Source organism: Phanerochaete carnosa (assembly GCF_000300595.1).
Source record: "Phanerochaete carnosa HHB-10118-sp unplaced genomic scaffold PHACAscaffold_12, whole genome shotgun sequence".
In the NCBI taxonomy this organism is placed as follows: domain Eukaryota; kingdom Fungi; phylum Basidiomycota; class Agaricomycetes; order Polyporales; family Phanerochaetaceae; genus Phanerochaete; species Phanerochaete carnosa.
The window spans coordinates 814,062-833,320 of record NW_006767639.1 but is presented as its reverse complement, the minus strand read 5'-3'; the positions used below and the strand labels follow the sequence as shown (position 1 = coordinate 833,320).

The 19,259-nt window shown below is 54.2% G+C and overlaps 10 protein-coding genes across 10 annotated transcripts in view; 7 read left to right on the top strand and 3 right to left on the bottom strand.

Annotated features, from left to right (window-relative positions):
- Nucleotides 1–82: 82 nt before the first annotated feature.
- Nucleotides 83–977, bottom strand: PHACADRAFT_178802 (uncharacterized protein). The gene is made up of 4 exons (XM_007401311.1): nt 887–977; nt 638–828; nt 516–565; nt 83–463 (listed from the first exon to the last, which is right to left on the bottom strand). Exons 1-4 carry the CDS (start codon nt 941–943, stop codon nt 180–182), a joined length of 582 nt encoding a protein of 193 aa, XP_007401373.1. The 5' UTR covers nt 944–977; the 3' UTR covers nt 83–179.
- Nucleotides 978–1,081: 104 nt separating this feature from the next.
- Nucleotides 1,082–3,331, top strand: PHACADRAFT_153621 (uncharacterized protein). The gene is made up of 8 exons (XM_007401310.1): nt 1,082–1,204; nt 1,260–1,439; nt 1,491–1,577; nt 1,631–1,870; nt 1,925–2,422; nt 2,474–2,690; nt 2,742–2,808; nt 2,871–3,331. Exons 1-8 carry the CDS (start codon nt 1,116–1,118, stop codon nt 3,248–3,250), a joined length of 1,758 nt encoding a protein of 585 aa, XP_007401372.1. The 5' UTR covers nt 1,082–1,115; the 3' UTR covers nt 3,251–3,331.
- Nucleotides 3,332–3,395: 64 nt separating this feature from the next.
- Nucleotides 3,396–5,766, top strand: PHACADRAFT_264768 (glycoside hydrolase family 47 protein). The gene is made up of 10 exons (XM_007401309.1): nt 3,396–3,720; nt 3,772–3,892; nt 3,944–4,119; nt 4,171–4,285; nt 4,339–4,432; nt 4,486–4,584; nt 4,631–5,091; nt 5,155–5,324; nt 5,381–5,398; nt 5,450–5,766. The coding sequence occupies exons 1-10, from the start codon at nt 3,407–3,409 to the stop codon at nt 5,583–5,585; spliced, it is 1,704 nt and encodes a 567-aa protein (XP_007401371.1). The 5' UTR covers nt 3,396–3,406; the 3' UTR covers nt 5,586–5,766.
- Nucleotides 5,767–6,058: 292 nt separating this feature from the next.
- PHACADRAFT_105691 (uncharacterized protein) lies at nt 6,059–6,697 on the top strand (the record flags this gene model as incomplete). The annotated part of the gene is made up of 1 exon (XM_007401308.1): nt 6,059–6,697. One exon carries the CDS (start codon nt 6,059–6,061, stop codon nt 6,695–6,697), a length of 639 nt encoding a protein of 212 aa, XP_007401370.1.
- Nucleotides 6,698–6,774: 77 nt separating this feature from the next.
- On the bottom strand, nt 6,775–8,337 carry PHACADRAFT_264766 (uncharacterized protein). The gene is made up of 5 exons (XM_007401307.1): nt 8,204–8,337; nt 7,684–8,138; nt 7,472–7,627; nt 7,205–7,414; nt 6,775–7,143 (listed from the first exon to the last, which is right to left on the bottom strand). Exons 2-5 carry the CDS (start codon nt 8,119–8,121, stop codon nt 6,898–6,900), a joined length of 1,050 nt encoding a protein of 349 aa, XP_007401369.1. The 5' UTR covers nt 8,122–8,138; nt 8,204–8,337; the 3' UTR covers nt 6,775–6,897.
- A 355-nt stretch (nt 8,338–8,692) lies between these two features.
- PHACADRAFT_264762 (uncharacterized protein) lies at nt 8,693–12,453 on the top strand. Its single transcript, XM_007401306.1, has 8 exons — nt 8,693–8,949; nt 9,029–9,723; nt 9,778–9,892; nt 9,942–10,061; nt 10,116–11,105; nt 11,165–11,296; nt 11,344–11,877; nt 11,935–12,453. The coding sequence occupies exons 5-8, from the start codon at nt 10,188–10,190 to the stop codon at nt 12,406–12,408; spliced, it is 2,058 nt and encodes a 685-aa protein (XP_007401368.1). The 5' UTR covers nt 8,693–8,949; nt 9,029–9,723; nt 9,778–9,892; nt 9,942–10,061; nt 10,116–10,187; the 3' UTR covers nt 12,409–12,453.
- An 838-nt stretch (nt 12,454–13,291) lies between these two features.
- Nucleotides 13,292–14,783, top strand: PHACADRAFT_264760 (uncharacterized protein; the record flags this gene model as incomplete). Its single annotated transcript, XM_007401305.1, has 3 exons — nt 13,292–14,016; nt 14,080–14,270; nt 14,320–14,783. The coding sequence occupies 3 exons, from the start codon at nt 13,295–13,297 to the stop codon at nt 14,571–14,573; spliced, it is 1,167 nt and encodes a 388-aa protein (XP_007401367.1). The 3' UTR covers nt 14,574–14,783.
- A 238-nt stretch (nt 14,784–15,021) lies between these two features.
- Nucleotides 15,022–15,858, bottom strand: PHACADRAFT_264757 (uncharacterized protein). Its single transcript, XM_007401304.1, has 5 exons — nt 15,814–15,858; nt 15,456–15,579; nt 15,335–15,399; nt 15,185–15,278; nt 15,022–15,128 (listed from the first exon to the last, which is right to left on the bottom strand). Exons 1-5 carry the CDS (start codon nt 15,825–15,827, stop codon nt 15,105–15,107), a joined length of 321 nt encoding a protein of 106 aa, XP_007401366.1. The 5' UTR covers nt 15,828–15,858; the 3' UTR covers nt 15,022–15,104.
- Nucleotides 15,859–16,030: 172 nt separating this feature from the next.
- On the top strand, nt 16,031–17,927 carry PHACADRAFT_264754 (uncharacterized protein). The gene is made up of 5 exons (XM_007401303.1): nt 16,031–16,133; nt 16,186–17,299; nt 17,354–17,445; nt 17,498–17,744; nt 17,802–17,927. The coding sequence occupies exons 2-5, from the start codon at nt 16,301–16,303 to the stop codon at nt 17,835–17,837; spliced, it is 1,374 nt and encodes a 457-aa protein (XP_007401365.1). The 5' UTR covers nt 16,031–16,133; nt 16,186–16,300; the 3' UTR covers nt 17,838–17,927.
- A 545-nt stretch (nt 17,928–18,472) lies between these two features.
- PHACADRAFT_178792 (uncharacterized protein) overlaps nt 18,473–19,259 on the top strand; it is a gene marked incomplete at both ends in the record, with an annotated part of 1,470 nt that continues 683 nt past the window's right edge. The window contains 3 exons of the mRNA XM_007401302.1: nt 18,473–18,521; nt 18,572–18,815; nt 18,846–19,041. Of these exons, the coding sequence (XP_007401364.1) occupies nt 18,473–18,521; nt 18,572–18,815; nt 18,846–19,041 (489 nt within the window). The remainder of the gene's footprint in view (nt 18,522–18,571; nt 18,816–18,845; nt 19,042–19,259) is intronic.

Genomic DNA, 19,259 nt, shown 5'->3' with positions numbered 1-19,259 from the left:
CTGAGCTCTCGCGTGTCCTCGTGTACTCTCGAATCCCTCCCACCTCCTTCATTATATTATATCATGATATTCCCCTTATATAAGATTGGCTCCCTAGGGTCTGAGCGCGCCCCAGCGCATCGTATACAAACATTTGAGACATGTAAAATTGATTAGTTTGCGTACAATGCGATTAGCTTCTACTGTCGTAGTATTACTTTATCAGCCTCTGCGCGGATTCCGGTGTCAACGAGGTCAGCGAGACGTAGCGCCATATCAATCGCCATAGCGAAGGGTATCAGAAAGAAAGGTAGGTAGGATACCAGGAGTAGCCAACGCTGCGCAGAGGTGACAGAGATAAGGTTGGCTGAGATTGTCTCCGGCGACGTAGTCGGTGTCCCAAGGACAACAGCGAGACACGGAAGCGTGGTCGTAGCTGTAGATGCGGCATATACGAGCAGAAGCACATGTATGTTCTTTGAATCTGCGGTGGCCTGGTCAGTTTCAGCTGCTCGATCCGAGAATATACGACTAACCTCTCAGCAAGCCGTGCATTGCAATGAAGAAGACAGGTAATTGGAAGCATCTTGGATAACACAGATTCAGAACAAGACCTATCCTTTGTCTTGATTACATTGTGCACAAACACCATACGCACAGCTCGAGGATGAGGAATGTCTTGAACCAGACGTAATCGCCGGAAATCCCAAAGTAGCCCATGGCACCTCCTATAAGTGGGTCTTGAGACATCCTCACGTAAATCTCCGGCAACTTAGCGATAAATCTTGGAGTAAATGACCGCGGATACAAAGCTTGTATATCGATGAGCAGCGTCACCGGTACGTGAATCTGCGACCAAACATGAGCTCCAGGTTTGCGCGAACTTGGGACTGAGTACACGGCTTACCAGGAAGAAGCAGAAGTACGCCATATCTACGGGACATTCGAAGAGCAGCTTCCCCATAACTGAACGATCCGTCTCCGACAGCTTAAAGTTCGTCACGGTCGCGGACAACTCAGAGTGACCTGCCGCGCGACAGTCTGTGACGGCACGCCGTCACGGTCGATTATTCGGCGGCCATTTTCCTGTCCATTTCTTCCTCCCAATCGTCGACGCTTTTTTGCATAGTAAAAACATGGCGTCGTACCCACACACCTGGCTGTTTGTGGGCAAGTTGAATACGATTGTCGCGTCAGGGCCCCACATCCAGGCTATCGAGACGCAGTGCGCTTTTCCGCCCGCGCGTCGCATGAGTGCTCCCTGATATCCCCTAGGATAGGACCGGCAATGTGCTACACTCCACTGCTGCCCTGAAAGAGGCCAAGCTAGAGGCTGTCGTTAAGTCCGGCCCTATCCGTTGTATAGCCGTCGACCGCGACTTCCGGCATGTCGTTGCCTCAGGAGAAGACAAAAAACTGAAGGTGTGGCGTTTGGATGGGTTAGAACTGTTAAGTGAACGGTGCGTAATATACATTCGCTGTGCAGCTATCCTGCTGAGCTTCATGAACAGTGAGCTACCCAAGAAACCGACCGATGTACACTTCACTCGCGATGGCCAGACTATTATCGTCTCTGACAAGTTCGGGGACATCTTCAGGTTCGTGCATCTATCGTAACTCGTCGTCTGGTGTTTCTAAACCTTTAACCCAGCTATCCTCTCTATCCAGACATCAAAAACCTGGCTGCAGAGACAGATAAGCGGAACGCGATAATCTCGCACGAAAATCCATCGGACGGCACGCTCGTTTTGGGTCACACTTCTCTCCTGACATCCTTTATCCTAACAGAAGACGAAAAGTTTGTCATCAGTGCGGATCGCGATGAGCACATCCGTGTCAGCTGGTTCCCCCAAGGCTATGTCATCGAGAGGTTCTGCCTGGGACACAATAAGTGAGTCACGCGGCAGCAACAATCACAATTTGTTGTGATGAATTGGCTTCTCAGGTTCGTCTCGGCTGTGCATATCCCCAAGTTCTCCCCTTCGACTCTTATCTCAGGCGGAGGTGACCCCGAGCTCAAGCTATGGGACTGGATGTCAGGAGAATGTCTCGGCGACATCTTTGTCCTCGAGACAGTTGAGCCCTTCATCACCGTAAGACCACCAAAAGGCCGGGCAAACCAGTCTGATGAAGATGGTGACGAGGAAGAACCGAACTTACAGAAGGGAAAGCGCAAGGGCAAAGGCAAGAAGGGGAAGGGTAAAGGGAAGGCCGAGGCTGTGGTTGACGAGGATACCGCAGACGCGGAGAAGGCAGAGTCCGTAGAGGATTCAGAAAGCATGGCTGTGGGCGAAGCAGGCGATGGCGAGGCTGAGGAGCATGCAGAGGGGAACGACGCGTCCGGTTCAGCACAGGAAGAACAGCCCCTTGTACTCGTCATCCGCCAAATTGCATCGATCGATGTCGCGGGTCAAGGACATTTTGTCGTGTTCAATGCTGTTGGGTACGTCATGAGATTCTGTCACGAAGGTCCGATAATAATGGACTGCCCTAGCGCAACTGCGTTGTTCTACTTTATATTCTCGTCCGAACCCAAAGCTCAGCCTGCGCCTGCAATCTCCTCAATAAACTTAGGCAGACCCGTAATCGACTTCTCTATTGACGAAAGCGGACGTATCTGGGCGCTGGTTGACGGCGAGAGGCAAGGGTTGCCCGCGACAGACGAGCACGACAAAAGTTTGGTCAGGTTGCTTAACTTCGCAGATGGCAAGGTAAGGTTTTGGCATCTCATTGTACGGCTTCGTGTTAATGCTCCTTTACAGCTGATTGAAGTGGAGAGGGAGGCGCCTGTCTTGTTGACATCCCTCAACTCACAATGCAAAATTACTGGTCAGTCCGACGTTCTGTTTGAAGTTGTCTCTTGGTTCTTGTTAACATTATCCGTGGTACAGCCTCTGCATTGGATCTTAAAGCATTGGATCTCTACTCTGCCCTGTCAAGTATGCCAAAGCACGTTGATCCGGAGCACGACCCCATGCGGCGTAACGATCTCGAGTCTCTCGAATCAGCGACTAACCCCTTCGACAGCCCGAGCCACGCGGGAACGTCCAGTGAACCTGGCACAAAGACTCGCGAGCTGACCCAGCGTGAGGCAGCACGGTTGAAGAGGAAGCAGGCGTTGGAGGCAAAAATCATGAAAGACCAAGCGGCATCAGGCACCGTATCCGCGAAGCCAGACGATGGCCGCGAGGCTAAAAGGGCCAGGTCAGAGGTTACTATCTCACAAGCTGCCGGTGAACAGGCTGATGTGACGATGAAGGATGTAGCGTAGGATACGCTAGTCGTTACGCCCCAATAACGCGCCTATAATTTTTGTACCTCGTAACTGTCGTGAGAAATACTTTCCTTTTCGGGGCCCGCACTGAATTGTCTTGGCAAAAGCGTGTCTTGATCATTGTCTCCCACCACCACTGCCCCGCCTTTCTCGATGGATTGTGCTTGGGTGCGGTTGCCCAGGTTCAGGACAAAGCTAATACCTCTTGTGTTGGGGGCTGGCATTTTTACCTGGTTTATTTACTCGCTTTCAGGTCCGCCTCTGGAAGGCCCATTTGCGCATAGGAACAAGCCCGGCTACAGACCGTCGCCCAGGTTGCGCCCATACCCGCCTCCACTGGCGCACACGGTGTGGAACTCTCGGGCAGAGCAGGTCAAGGAGGCCTTTGTGCATGCATACAGAGGTTACCAGCAACATGCAGCGTCATCTGACGAGTTACTACCTATCACGAATACTTCCTCTAATCAGTGGGTAGTCGTCTATAAAGACGGAAGGCTAATGGACGAATGTTTCTCTAGTTTCAATGGATGGGGTCTTCAATTGATAGACGCCTTGGATACCATGTGGATAATGGGCTTGCGGGACGATTTTCAGGACGCGATGCCGTTGGTGGCTGCTATGACCTTTCACTTACCTGATGTGTGTGCCTTTCGGCTGTTTTTCTGACACGCCTCATGCTAGAGATATTAGACCGAATATGCGCCATTTTTTGAAACTGTCATTCGCTACCTTGGCGGGCTGCTGTCTGCACATGCGCTCTCTGGCGAGCCCGCCCTTCTCGCACGTGCAGACGATCTCGGGAAGATGCTCCTTCCTGTATTCAAGACACCACACGGACTACCCATGTATGCGGTGAACACTGTGACGTAGGTATATATAAAATGTCGTCCATCGCGATCGGACTGACGCTTATCAAGCGGAGCCACAAGGGCTGGGTGGTCGTCGGAAGTCTTGTGGGCGGAGGCCTTGAGCTGCCAGCTCGAATACAAGTATCTTGCACACCTCACTGGTCGACAAGAATACTTCGATCATGTATGTTCTCTTAACCTCATATTCTTTATAAGCTCATTGATGTGGTATGGCAGGTGGAGCATATCATAGATATCATGCAAGCCGCGAAGATCAAGGATGGCATGTTTCCTACTAAATGGAATATGCAAAGCGGAAAACCATCTAATGGTCTGTGAGACGTGACATGCGTCATATAAAGCGCTGAGCTGGATTTTCTCTAGACCAGTTCTCGGTGGGAGCGTTTGCGGATAGCGCTCACGAATATTTGCTGAAGCAGTGGTTGCTCACGAGTCGATCTGAGACTAAAGCGATGAAGCTGTGTAGGTGCCATCACATCTTCATACATATGTGCCAATGCAGTAGCAGACCTCAAGGCGGCCTCGGGGATCCTCAACCATCTACTTTATCTCACCCCCAATCGACAGCTACTCTACGTCACGGACACTTCAGGCACTAATGCGACACCCTCACACACCTTTGAGCATCTTTCATGCTTTCTCCCGGGCTTGCTTGCGCTTGGTGCGCACACGCTACCTCTTTCAGAAGACGACAAGGAACTGCACAACTGGGCGGCCCAGGGTCTCGCGTACACGTGCTGGATCACATATGCAGACCACGCCACTGGACTGGGTCCAGACGAAATGCTTATGGAAGATTGGGATGACGATCCCACGGGAGCTAATGGCCGGTGGATCGACCATGTCAAGCAGTGGAAACGCGAGGGCAGTCCTGGCGGCGTCCCGCCTGGTTTACGGGAGGTCCAGACAAGGAAGCATACAGAGAGAGATTACAACGCCTCAAAAGGAGGTTATTTCCTGCGTCCTGAGGTATGTCTTTTGTTAGAACAGCCGGGACGATCTTAGTTCGTGCTTATGTGCGCTTCTACGCAGTCTGTTGAGAGCTTTTATCTACTCTGGCGCTTGACAAGGGACGAGACATGGCGCGAGCGAGGTTGGGCGGTCTTCGAGTCCATCGAGCGCGAAGCCAAGACGCCCAGCGGATACGCTAGCTTATCCTCTGTCGAGATTTCACCAGCACACAAGAAGAACGAGATGCCCAGGTACGTTCCGTGTTCGGAGTCCATCCATGCAAGCGCCCTGACTGCTCTTGTTTCAGCTTCTTCATGGCCGAAACGTAAGTGTTACAAGAGTGTTTCTCAAACTGTGAGACTGAGTCTATGTTTAGATTGAAATATCTCTATCTCCTCTTCCGTGAAGAGGACGTGATACCCCTTAATCAGTGGGTGTTCAATACCGAAGCACATCCACTACCGATCTTCCAATGGATGGACTGGGAGAGGGAACGCTACCGCATCCCCTGACGGCGCACGGCGGGGCATCGACCTGTCATGCACCGCCAAAGTCCGGTGACACATGTATAATTTGCTCGTTTATTGGTGGAAATTACCGTGATATAAGTATTTATTGGGATTTACTGTGATATATACATTTATTGAGATTTACTACTGTGATGTATGGGTGAGGACAAAATTGATATTTCGCAATTTGACGAAAACGGAGGCAAGGAACAAAGGAGAACAAAATTGACCCACAACAATGTGATCGCGAGGGATGACCGTTGTACTACAGTACTGATATGCGTGTTGTCTTCAAGCAGACTATATGTATAGGCATGTACAGCCGTGACCGTGACTGTCTTTCCTATGTGCCTCGTCGGCAGCTTTGTGGCGCGGAAGCTGCCTGTCGGGACTCGGCGAGCGTCCGCGGGTTTGTCATTCACCGACGCTGGTGCTTTCGACCACGACCTCAGCCTTTCACCCCTCTCAAAGTACTCATGCAGTCTCCAAACTCGCCGTCAAATCCGCCAGAAGCTCATTCCGCGCCCTCGTCATCCACTCAGGCAAAGCCACCACCCGGCTGGGTCCTCGGCCCCGACGGAAAACCATGCAAGATCTGTACCGCGTTCCGGAACTGGAAGCCGCGAACGGCCAAAGCGGGCGACGCCTCAGACGGAAGGCAGTCCAGCACAAGCAGCACCGGAACGACTGCAGCAGCAACAACGGCGGCGGCGGCGGCGGCAGCAGCATCAGCAGTCGCCGCAGGCCAGGTCGACAGCGCACGCCCGGAGAACTGCCCGCCCGACGTCGAGATCCTCGGCCGCGCGACGTGGACATTCCTGCACACGACGGCGGCGTACTATCCGGAGCGCCCGACGGTGACACAGCGCGCGAACATGCTGAGCCTCCTGCGCGCGCTGCCAACGCTGTACCCGTGCGCGCACTGCGCGTCAGACTTTGATGAGCGCGTCCGCGCGCACCCGCCCGACGTCAGTGGGCGCTCGGGTCTCAGCAAGTGGCTGTGCGAGCGCCACAACGAGGTGAACGAGAAGCTGGGGAAGGAGAGGTTCGAGTGTGCGGTCGGGAAGCTGGACGAGAGGTGGAAGGACGGGCCAAGTGACGGGAGCTGCGATTGAGCACGTCCCTGGTGCGTGTGCAGCTGCGGTTTCTCGTGCTTGCGCAGCCCTTACAGACATAGGAGCATACGTAGAAGCATTGTTTTATATAGATGTCACCACTCATTCACCGACACATATCCTCGCCATGCTGAGTGCGCAACAGACGGGGCTCGGGAGATGGCACAGCAACGTACATCAATAATATAACACACTAGATACTAGTCTCCCAAAATGTCGAGCGGGTCAATCGGCTCTTCGCCCGCGGCATTCTCATGCTCGCCCGTATCCACCTCACCTTCCGCGTCTGCAACCTCGCCTTCGGCGTCGGCGTCCATCGCGTTGAGGAGATAGTTCGGGTCCGTGACCTCTGCCTCTGCCTCTTCGCGTTCTTTCGCCTCGTCGTCGTCCATCCTGATGTGCTGCACCTTGATCATGTGCCACTTCTTCGTGACCTGGTCGTACGACTGCGCGGCGTGACATGTCAGTGCGATTCCATACACATAGACGGAACTGCGGAGGGCTTACGTTGACGCGCTTTTTCTTGAGCAACATCTTCCGCTCAATGTTCTTGTAGTATGCGCCCTTCGCTCGTGGCTGCGAAGGCATAACTTCGCCTTCGGGGATGACGTCCTTGATGTCGGTGACACCGTCGTCGAGCACGAGCAAAAATTCGTTGGGTACTTCCTGCTCGACCTTGACGACCTCGTAGTCGCGGATGAAGTGGAAAGTGGTGGGCTGCGCATACAACAGGATGAGCAAACAGCATCACAAGAAGCTGCTGTGCATGCGTACCTCGTCCTCTTGTACTCCATTAACCGGCCGCTCCAGACGCATTCGCTTGAACTCAACGGCAGTCTCATCCTCCTTCGTGAGATAGTACGCGAGGAAGTGGTCGCCTTCCGACTCCATGGGACGCAAGACGGCACAATCCAGGCGAGGATCGTCATCCTAGAAAAAACAATAGTGCTCAGGAATGATAGTATAGAGATAGGGACGATACATACATCTGGGGGCCTGGGCTTGTCCCCTGGCCGTTCAGAGAACCGAAAGAGGTCGTACGCGTTTGCCCAGATGTTCGCGTCCGGCAAGACCTCGTACGAATCAACGGCCGTCACGTTCGGTTTGTTCGGGTGCTTGAGCATCGAGAGGTCGAAGCCGTCGCTGGCAGAGGCAAATGACGCTTCAATATCCCGTATCCGTGCTGAGCGCGAGACGTCGATGGGGGCCTCTGCCGCAGGCCTGTGCTCGCCGTGTGGCGACTGGCGGTAGCTGCTGTCTCGGCTGATGTACTCGGTCTTCCGTAGCCAGGTGACGTGCGGGATGGAGTTCGGTGTCGACGTGCCTGAGGCTGACGCAGCGTGGCTCAAGGCGAATGTTCCGAGAGAAGCGGACGGGTCGAGGAGGAGCAGTTGGTCTTTTGGATCCAGAGTAGGTAAGTTCATCGGGTCAGGGTTCAGTTCTGGATGCGCATAGCATCCCAAGCCTCAGCATGGCAGTGACAGAGCCGCATGACTGACTACGCACCTGAATCGTCTGCATTCTGCTCCCACAAACATTCCCACTTGCCCAAATCTAATGGCATCCCACACTCTGCATCCACAATCATGGGCAGCGGAGTGTCGCTTGCGATGTCGTTCAGGAACTCTGGGCGCGCATAGCGCGAAGGGTCTGTCGGATAGTCGAGCAGCTTTGGTGGGCATGGTGGGGCGGGTAGTGGATTTGAGTATCGCACCCGGACCAGCAGGTCGAGTTTACTGTTTTTTGAATGTTCATTTATGTCTTCGTCTTGGATGTGTAAGCTGCTCACCTCTTCTTGAAACTCATGCTGGGACGAAGTGGGACAAGCGAGAGCGGAAGTCCTCCAGCGGCCAGGCGCCAAGCTCGCTCACGTGCCCGCCACAGGGCGTCCGAAATTTCATGAGGCGCCGAGCTTCAGCAAGATCTTCACCAGGTCTTGCTTTCTGCTCGCGTCGTCATCGAGTTCATCACTTGGACGTGGTGCGCGCTCTTTTCATCTCACTTTGTGAGCTAGCGGGACAATGGCCAAGGCGGACAAGACGCAATCTGCCCAGAAAAGAGCGGACAAGAAAGCGAGACATGACACCGCGAAGCAGAGCATAGGGAAAGCGCAAACTACAAAGGGTAAAAAGGTCGGAAAGGACAGATTGCAAGAGCAGGTACTGGCATTAGGTGGCGACAAAGAGGATCTTGCGCTTCTGAAGGGTGTGGATGAAGATAAGAACTTGATGCAGGGAGAGCAGGCTACCGATGTGCGTACCACTCATGGGACACAGAAGCAAGCGGGACATTCTAACTTGAGATACACATATCTTCGGTATTCATTACTAGCCTGAGCTTGCGAACGATGTTTCAAAGTTTCTCGCTAGCCTAAAGTCGGGCTCCGCGCCTAAGACGAGAACCGAGTCCAAATCCAAGCCCAGAGCGAATGCCGACACAAAACCTGCAGATGTGAAGGAAAAGGTCCCCAAGAAGAAGGAAGAGAAGCCGGGAAAGACGAAGCAGAAAGCAAAGGCGTCAGAAACCAAGCAGAACGAGCCTGAGGGTGCTCATCCTTCGCCCTCGTCTGAAGCTCCCAAAACGACCGGGGTCAAGGCCACAGGCAAAGGCAAACTTCATCTCGCCCCGAACCCGCACTGGTACACTGCCCTTGCACCCCTTTCTCCCCCGGCAAACCCGCTACCCGCTCCGTCAGCCAGTCGGATATCATCCCTTACCGAAAAAGCTGCACAGCTGTTCCAGTCGGATGCCGCCTCGTACCAGGCGTCCTCAGCGTTCACAGGCAATAGCGCATCTGATTCCCACTTCCTGAGCGCCGTCTTATCGAAGGGTACACTTTCTGATAGGCTCAGTGCGCTCACGTTGCTGGCGCAGGCCAGTCCCGTGCATAATACCAAGGCGCTGGAAACCTTGAAAGGAATGGCTGAACGCGGTCGAGGCAAAGGCGGAAGGGACGAAGGTCTTAAGGCCATGCGCTGCGTGGTGGATTGGTGGGTTGGTGGAGGTGCTCCCGGCAGGAAGCTTAGGCAAGTCAATCTTCTTGTGCTAGCGTTGCGTGTGCTGACTTGCTATTTCTCTAGGTATTTCCGCGATCAATTACTATTGCATCCCGACGTCACGGACCAGCATCTTCTTGTGTGGTACTTTGAGGATTGGCTGAAGAAGTACTTCTTCTCAATCCTACAGATTTTGGAGGTACGCGTTATCCCTTCCTTACCTCACATGTACACTCAACGCGACTTAGACTTACTCTTTAGATACACTTCCATATGTTCGGACTCAAGCGCTTGCTTTCATCACGACTCTGTTGCGCGAGAAGCCGGAGCAAGAACAGAACCTGCTCAGACTGCTCGCTAACAAATTGGTATGTCTGAAGTTGTCATATGCGCTGTATCTATTCTCATAACTCTTCCTGCAGGGTGACACCGAACGGTCTGTATGCTCTCGGGCATCCTATCATCTCCTACAGCTTCTGCAGTCTCACCCAGCGATGAAGAGTGTTATCGTCCGCGAGATCCGTGCGCTCATCTTCCGGCCCGCTGCGTCTACTTCTGCCGCTGCCCAGCAGGCACTGGTAGCTCCACCCAAAAACACGCACATCCGCTTTGGCGACGAGGAGACGTCTCCGGGCAAGCCCAAAAGCAAGAGCGCGGACGCTGCAAAGGCAAGCACGATGGAGCGCTGGAACTCGCACGCGTGGTACTACTCCGCCGTCACGCTGAACCAGGTCGTCCTGACCTCCAGCGACCACGACCGTGAGGTCGCGCGTGTGCTCATCGACGCTTACTTCGAGATGTTCCGCGAGATCCTTGGCGGCATCAAAAGCGGGCCCGCCAAGGAGGCGGGCGAGACGGAAGACGGGAAGGACAAGGCAAAGAAGGGCAAGGCGAAGGAGGTCCGCGGCGACGCCGGCTTCGCCGAGGTCGAGGACGAACACTCGCGGCTCGTCGGCGCGGTCTTGACTGGCGTCAACCGTGCGCTGCCGTTCGCGAAGGTCGACATGGCCGGGGGCAACGACGTGTTCGCGAAGCATATGGACACGCTCTTCCTCATCACGCACACGTCGACGTTCAACATCTCTCTGCAAGCCCTCATGCTTATCTTCCAGGTCGCCGCGCCCGCACCTGTTTCCGCTCCCTCGACATCCAAGGACGACTCGGCGTCCTTCTCGGCATCTTTGAAGGATCGGTTCTACCGGACCTTGTATTCGTCGCTCTTGGACCAACGCCTTGCGAGCTCGAACAAGCAGGCGATGTACCTGAACCTGCTGTTCAAGGCGCTCAAGGCGGACACCAATGTTGAACGGGTGAAAGCATTCGTCCGGAGGTTCATCCAGATCCTCGTGGTCGGCGTTAGTGGTACAGGTGGAATGGAGTTCGTTGCTGGAGGCCTCTATCTGTTGGGCGAAGTAAGTCAATGCGTTTGCCAGGTGTGAAATCATTACTTAACCGGTCTCCACATGAGCAGCTTTTCAGCACGGTTTCCGGTCTACGACAGATGTTCAATAACTCTGCCTCTGGAAAGACGGAGGAGGTATACGATCCAAAAAAGCGCGACCCGCAGTACGCTCATGCGTCTGCGTCCCCGCTCTACGAACTTGTAAGCGCTCCTTCTACCGGCCTGGTTCGTGCTCATCGCGTGCCTAGCTTCCCCTCATGTACCACTACCACCCAGCCATCTCGCTGCACGCCCGCCAACTCCTGGCCGGCCGACCCATCACCGCGACCGCGGACCTCTCCCTGAACACCGTCTCGCACTTCCTCGACCGCTTCGTGTACAAGAACCCGAAGAGGCCGAAGCCGAAGGGCGCGAGCGCGATGCAGCCCGCGGCGGCGGGCGCCGCCGACGGCACGGGTGTGAAGCTTGCGAAGGGCGAGGCCGCGCACGGCGGGGGCCCCGTGAACGAGGAGAGGTGGTGGAGGCGCCGGCCGGAGGACGTCCCGGTCGACGAGCTGTTCTTCCACAGGTACTTCACGCAGAAAAGCAGGAGGGAGAAGGAGATGGCGGAGAAGGTCAACAAACGGAAGGGCAAGGATGAGGATGAGGATGAGGACGAAGATGAGATCGAGGAGGGCGGGTTCTCGAATGGAAAGGTGTCGGACGAGGAAGAGGAGGGGTCAAATGCGGAAGGCCACAGTGGAGATGAGGACAGCGACAAGGAAGAGGCTGAGATCTGGAAGGCGAGCTGCTATTTTTGAAATTTACTCTCGAGTAGTGGGGCTGACACTGTTTCTCAGGCCATAAAAGCGACCATGCCTGCCGACCTGCAGGACGATGACCTGTCGGATGACAGTGACGACATCCCATCAGGCCTCGATGATAATTCTGATGACGATCTTGGCGAAGTCGATGAAGAGGAGGAGGAGGATGAGGGCGAGGAAGATGGGGACGAGGATGAGGATGGTGCAGCCAGCCTCGCTGATGACGATGACGATGACGATGACGCTCTATCTCTTGTGGAAGCGTCCGACGCCGAAGACCTTATCCCACTCGACGAGGACGTTCCAAACGGTCTCATCGAGTACGACGGCTCCAACGCTGAGGATGAAGCCGAGGAGTGGGGCGGCATCAGCGGCTCGACGTCCAAAAAGCGTAAACGTGGTGGTGATGAGCAGGACAAGAAGCGGAAAAAGCTGCGGTCGCTACCTACGTTCGCAAGCTATGAGGACTACGCGAAACTCATCGAAGATGGGCCAGAGGACAATATATGAGCGCGGTATTTTACTCTGCTGCCTTGCCCAAAATTGCTGCATATATAACTTTCATCACATCAAGTGGGCGGCTATTCCGACGCATTCGATGTTAGGCGAGATACAGCGGGAGCATTTGTTACTAACTCGGGTGTTAGGATCGCTACCTGTGGGAAGCTTGTGTTGTGTGTGGACTTGCAGTCTGCAGTTGGTTCTAGTAATTACGTCGCAGTTTCCTTGGACTCTCAAGATCTCACCCGTCACCGGTTCACCTCCAAAGGTCTTTGTACAGTGGTATCTATACGTCAAGAATCCCGCCAGAATAAAGATAAAGATGACACCACGCTTTAAGGTGGTGTTTGGGCCCGATGGGAGTGAGACGCCGAGAAATATTATTTCGTGCTATTTCGTGTGTGCGCATGAGCCCTGAGACAGGCTCTTGGGGACGACCTCTTCAATGTGTGTATACAAGTTCTAGGCTCTAGTACGGCTACCTTCCAGCGATCCATTATGATGCCTTACTGTGCACGTCGAAAATCAGTCTCTCACTCTGAGTGCCACCTATATGTTGTCACGTCGTCACTAGGTAGGATATTAATATCATCGTGCATCTCTACGTCACTTTGATGCGTGCTATTCCCTGTGACCATAGAGGCTAGTTTTGCACAAGTATATCTCTCTTTCAAGATACGCCCACGTCGTCACTGTGAGCCTCAGGATGAATGCCAATAGCAGGAAATTGCGTTCATGGTGGACGCGACGGAGGTGTATCAACGTGTTATTTATATCTGTTGACGTGTTGATCAGTCACATGATCTAGGTCTGTCCAGCGAAGCAGGTCTTACGTTGGACTCGCCCTCGTAACTTAACCTCTTGTCCTCATACTTGCATCTCCTTCTGCCACAAAATGGGCACCATCTACTCTAGTCTCAGCGTGTTGTCTATCGCGCTCATTGCTGGAGGTATAATCTACGGTTTTCTCGAGAAGCGACCACCCCCGCCAGACTGGGCTGGGCCATCCAACCGCGCGGTCCTGCCAGGTCAAGAGCAACCTGTGTCGTCAGAAACCAAGGGAAAGAAGAAGAAGAAAGCAGTAGCGAAGGAAGGAGGAGTACAGCCTGCGTCGCAGCCGGAGGTAGAGCCCACGGTCGTTCAGTTCCCAGCCATTGTTCCTGGCAGCTTTGAACAGGCTGCGGAGCAGACGGTCTCGGCGGCGACTAGCAAGCCTAAGAAGAAGAAGAAAGCCAAGAAGACCGCAGCCGGTGCATCTCAGATTCCACTCGATGCCCAGAGCGACTCATCCGCGACTGCACCTGAGTCACCTACGCCTGTGCCGCGGCCCATCGCGACGAGGCGCAAGAGCACTCCCATCATCGACACCGACGGGCCTTGGACACGCGTCGAGTCGAAGAAGCGTGGCGTGCACCCCTTGCAGTCCGCAGCAAGTGCTGCTGCCTCCTCCTCTGCCACAGCTGAGCCAGCCGCCAGCGAGGTCACTACCTCTGTCACCGACACTTCCTCGCCCGTGAACGAGCGCACAGAGGACGAGCAGGCCCTGGGAACGGCTGACAACCGTCGCACACTCGCCGAACGGCTCCTTCCTAAACCGCGCAAGACCCATGTGGAAGAGTACGTCTCGCCCTTTCCACCTTCCCGGGTGCTGTCTGTCTGACCATCCATCACTCCTAACAGCATGCTCGAAACTCCGGATGTGCCCCCGGCCGCGCGCGTCATGCGTGTGCAGCCTCGCCCCGACGAGCAGCCCGCCGCTGGCTTCTCATGGGCAGACTATGAAGACGTCGACGGCTCTGGTGTTACCGCGGACGACGCGGACGGCGAGTACGAGAGCGGCTGGATCGTTCAGAGCTCGCGCGGCCGATCAAGTGAGTCTGCGAACTGTCGGGGGCTGGGCCTATCTCACACTTCACATAGGACCAAAGGCACCACAATCGACGCAAAGCGCTCCCGAATCATTAACGAAGAAGCAGCGGCAGAATCTCGCAAAGAGCGAGGCATCAAAAGCCGCGAAGGCAGAGGCAGAAGCGCAGCGCCAGGCGACACTCGCGAAGCACAAGCGTGAGCTGGAGAAGGCGCGTATGGCAGAGCAGTTCACTCAGCAGGGCAAGAAGAAGAGCGGTGGCATGCGTGCTTCCGTGGATTCGGAAGGCCACATGGTCTTCGAGTAATTCTAGGTGAGACGATAGCAAAGCTATGGACATTTTCCCCGCATTCATGCGTGCGCGTTCTACCTTCAATGTGGTTAGAGACGACAGAATGTCGCATGCTAGGCAAGTTACCGGAAATGCCAGATAATAGATGCTTAGTACCTATGGACGACATTGTACAGCCCATTCATAATGCTTTTGCAGTTAATGATACCATTCCCTTGGTCCCGCACACCCACGAAACGGACAAGATTGCATGCATGCCGTAAGGTCCCGTGAACTCCGAACCTTCTCCAACCGTCAACTAGGCATACACGCAGACCTCCAATCGGTGGCACCCTTCTTCTGTCACCAATCGACAGCGGATGGTAAACCGTCCGTGAGAAGTCTTGTCACGTTTGCCACAGTCGTCTGCAGAAGCTTCACGCCACACCGCCAATATTTGATCCTCACTCAGGAGCCATGGTATATGCATGTGGGCCATGGGGCATGTCATATTGCAGTAGGTAGACGGCAGGAGATGCCAGAGACAAGCGAGAGCACATCAATAAATCAGATCGTAGAAGGGTACAACATCTAAAATTCACGACATGAGTTATTAACGCCAAGAAGCCAAGTTGGCTGGTGCTTACCACACGAACGGATGCGCCGAAAGCGTGAGGTGGAATGTTCGACTTAAACTTGGCCTTGACGACACCGTTGCTGCCGTGAGAGCGGGTAACACGGCTAGCCATGAAAAGCGTTGGAACCTGCTATCATGACTGTGGAACGAGCGTACGCACCCCCAGATTACTCGTACATTGGAACCCTCGATTTTCCTCTTCGCCCGGTAAACGTAGGCAACGCGCTGTAAAGCAAAAGTTACATGAAACTTCCCAGATAACAAATCCCATAGGAACACACCTTGCCGAGATAGAACTGGGCCTCCTCCTTGTTCAAGACACCCTCAACCTGGACGAGCGTGGTGTTGGGGCGAGTGTTGCGCTTGCCGCGCTTGTGGCCAAGAATGCGGCCCTTTACGTGGAGTCTACCAGATAGCGAGATTTATGTGAGCCAGTGTGATCCAAGTCGATGGACTGGGGGCGTCGGACATCCAGGGAGCAGGGAAAAGGGGGAGAGGTCGCCGCAAGTTCACGGAGTCTACAGAGATGTCATCCGGCCGCTTGCCATCCCATCCATCTCATTCTGCACCGAATCTTCCCATTCTTTCCCCCTTAAGGCATCCTATCATAAGCTGCTGCAGCGTAGTCTCGCTTCTTACCTTGTTGAACCCATTTTTGTCGTCGTACCAGCCGGTGTCAAGAGTCTTGAGGATGCTTGCCAATTATTGGCTAGCGCCGGCGGACACGCGCGGCTGAATTAGCGCTCAACGCGGGAATCTCCTGCCGGTTTCGTCCAAGCGTAAAGCAAGTCTTCGGGGACTTCACGCTTTTTCTTTAAACACTGTTGCGGCCTCAGAGCTGCACTTCGCCGTCCGTGTTTTCACGACGTGTGCAAGTAACGGAGCGGTGTCAGAACGAATTCCCGGCCTCGACTTTCTTATCGTCATTTTGCTCGGATTTGTACCAGAACCTGAGCTCGGTGCGGGGCCAATATGATCATCTTTTGCATGACTCACTTCAGATGGTCTCAGTCTCTGCGTGAATTCTGCTACTACTCGAAGCACATCAACACGTTGAGTTTGTGATTCGCGAGGATCAGACCCATAAAAGGCGGCTAGCAGATTCCCCGCTCTGCCAACAGCTACCATGTCGCAGTGGTCGCAGATGGTCAAGAGATTCACCTCGACTTACACCTCCAAGTCCACCCCTTCTAAAGCTCACCTTCATGCACCCATTCCAGACGCGACATTTCCCAAGGGCTACCTTCTGAACGGCATACATGCTGGTATCAAAAAGAAACCCGAACTGCTTGACCTGGGAGTCATTCTGTCCCAGCGACCTGCCTCGGCCGCGGCGTGCTTCACCCGAAACGCTTTTCAGGCCGCTCCAGTCATTGTCTCGCAGCAGATCCTACAGGACGGTGGCGGACGTGCGAGAGGCATCGTCGTCAACAGTGGCTGTGCGAACGCGGTGACGGGCACGCAGGGTATGCAGGATGCTTGGGCGATGGTTCGTGCTACCGACGCGCTCCTCGAAGAGCCCCCGAGTGGCGGCTTGAGCGAAACCCTTGTCATGTCCACCGGTGTCATCGGCCAGACGTTGCCCATCGACAAGATCCTGGCTGGCATCAAGTCACTCCCTCTGGCGCGTCTGGGCTCCAACTTCGCCGCTTGGGAGCGGGCCGCACGCGCATTCATGACAACGGACACGTTTCCCAAGCTTCGTGCGCGGACCTTCACGATCCGTGGCAAGGAATATCGTCTGGCAGGTATGGACAAGGGCGCTGGCATGATCCACCCAGATATGGGTCCGCCTGCACCTGCCGGACAGCTGCATGCCACCCTCCTCAGCTGTATTCTCACCGACGCTTCCGTCTCCCCTCGCAGTCTCCAATCGGCTCTCACGTATGCCGTCGATCGAAGCTTTAACTCCATCTCTGTCGACGGTGACATGTCTACCAACGACACGATCGTCGTGCTTGCCAATGGCGCAGCGGCTGAAGGCGAACCTGAGATTGACGAGACCACGGACAAAGAGGCTTTCGACATCTTCAGGGAGGAATTGACCTCGTTCGCCGCTGATCTTGCCCAACTTGTTGTTCGCGATGGTGAAGGCGCGACCAAGTTCGTTACAGTGTCTGTTGAGGTATGCTATATTCCTCCCTATTTCAGAGAACGTGCAGTCTCATTTGCATCAAAGGGCGCGAAGACCTATGCCGATGCGCACAAAATTGCCTCGCGCATCTCAACGTCCGCACTTGTCAAGACCGCCCTCTTTGGCGAAGACGCGAAGTAAGTCTTACGTTTACGAGTTTTTTTTTTTTCAGGCTGACATGTTTCCCAGCTGGGGTCGTATTCTCGCTGCGACAGGTTCCGTCCCGCTGTCTGCGCCACTCGACCCGAAGCGTGTTAGTGTGTCGTTCATTCCGGCCGATGGCACAGCGCCGCTTGCTTTATTGGTGAACGGTGAGCCTGAGAAGGTCGACGAGGCGCGCGCGTCCGAAATCATCGGACGAGATGATCTCGAGATCCGTGTTGAGCTCGGCCTCGGAAATGAAAACGCAAAATACTGGACGTGCGACTTCAGCTACGTGAGTGATAGTCTTCCTGCCGACAAGTTGCAAGATGAGATACTGAAACCGCTCCAGGAATACGTCAAAATCAATGGAGACTACAGGACGTGATTCTCAAAAGTTGTGCTAGTGGGTTTTCGACTTTTTGAGCTAGAGTTGTTTTGTGCCGCTGCATCGAATATAGAACCCGCTGCCTCTATCTCTGAACTCCAAGATGTTCGTGGTATCCCGCGACTGCAATACACTCTTACTACTACTAGTAATGAGACGTGGTTAGTATGCGAATTAACGAATTTGTACTGAGCTTGTGCAAACAGCTTAAGCTTGTCCCTATCTGGCACCACGGACACTCTCCTTGACACTCTCATCTTGCCTCACATTGCCTTGCGGTCATTCTTCTTGAGCTGTTTAAGCGGACTCCCGTGCTGTCTTTGACGCAACATGGGCCAGGGCTGGGTCATGCGGGTCTGTCCAGAATTGGTCTTTCACATGGATTGTTGTTCACTATAGCTTGTATTTACGCCCCCCAGCGTAAATGTCGATACCCAGCAGAAAGCATCGGATAGTGCGAAACTAGGAGAGTTCTTTTGGGATTCAAAGACGGATCTCATAAAGTTGCTCATGGATCACTGGTCTGGGAATGTCAATTTCACGAATATCTGGTATGCAAAACATAAGATCGAGGAGTATAATGACTCACGAGCTTGTACAGGACAGACAAAGAGATCGCAGTCCTTGAGAACGCGATGTCATTACCCACGTCAAGGATGCTCCGCCTTCTAACCGAGCTGCTTCGTATCATCTTCGAGCAGTTGACGACCTAACGTCCCGCATCTGCTTGTCAGTGTCACACATCATCCTGGGTGTCGTTGGAGAAGCTCGTCTCCGCGAGCTTTCCATCTCTAAGCCTGGCCCCTGGGCAGGCCACCGCATTTTATGCTATGGAGACTACTGTTGGGGATTTCCTGCGGGCGTTGAAGAAGACATATCGGCGCAGATAACGGCCCACACAGGTCACGGAGGGGATTACGCGCCTTATTTTAGCGCGTGCGTCGACTATACTTACAAGCGCGCCGGGTCCCACAACCTGTGGCCTCATAAACTTCATAATGCCTAGAGCGAACTCCGGTTTCGACCCCTATCCTCAGCGGACCGCAAAAGGGTACACACCTTCATAACCGCAAACTCCGATATCGGGCTTAGACTCGACATCTATGCTAGAGACTTGATGCTCTGCAACCTGTCAAAGGGAGAGTATGTTAGGAACGATGCGTGCATGGAGCTCAACAAAATTGATGGCGACGACAAGACGGAAGTGGACCTCGGCCTGAATCTGTTTTCCTGCAGCTGTCGGTCCACGGACAACTCCTGCTCCATGGCGCAGAGCATATCGGATCGACTTGTGACGGGACCGTGGGCCGGCGACCGGTTCGAGATCGTTCCTAAGGAGAGGATGGAGCGCAACACTGAATGGAAGGACATTACAGAGGAAGCTATAGCTTTTGCTTCGTGAAATTTACGAGAGCGAGCGTT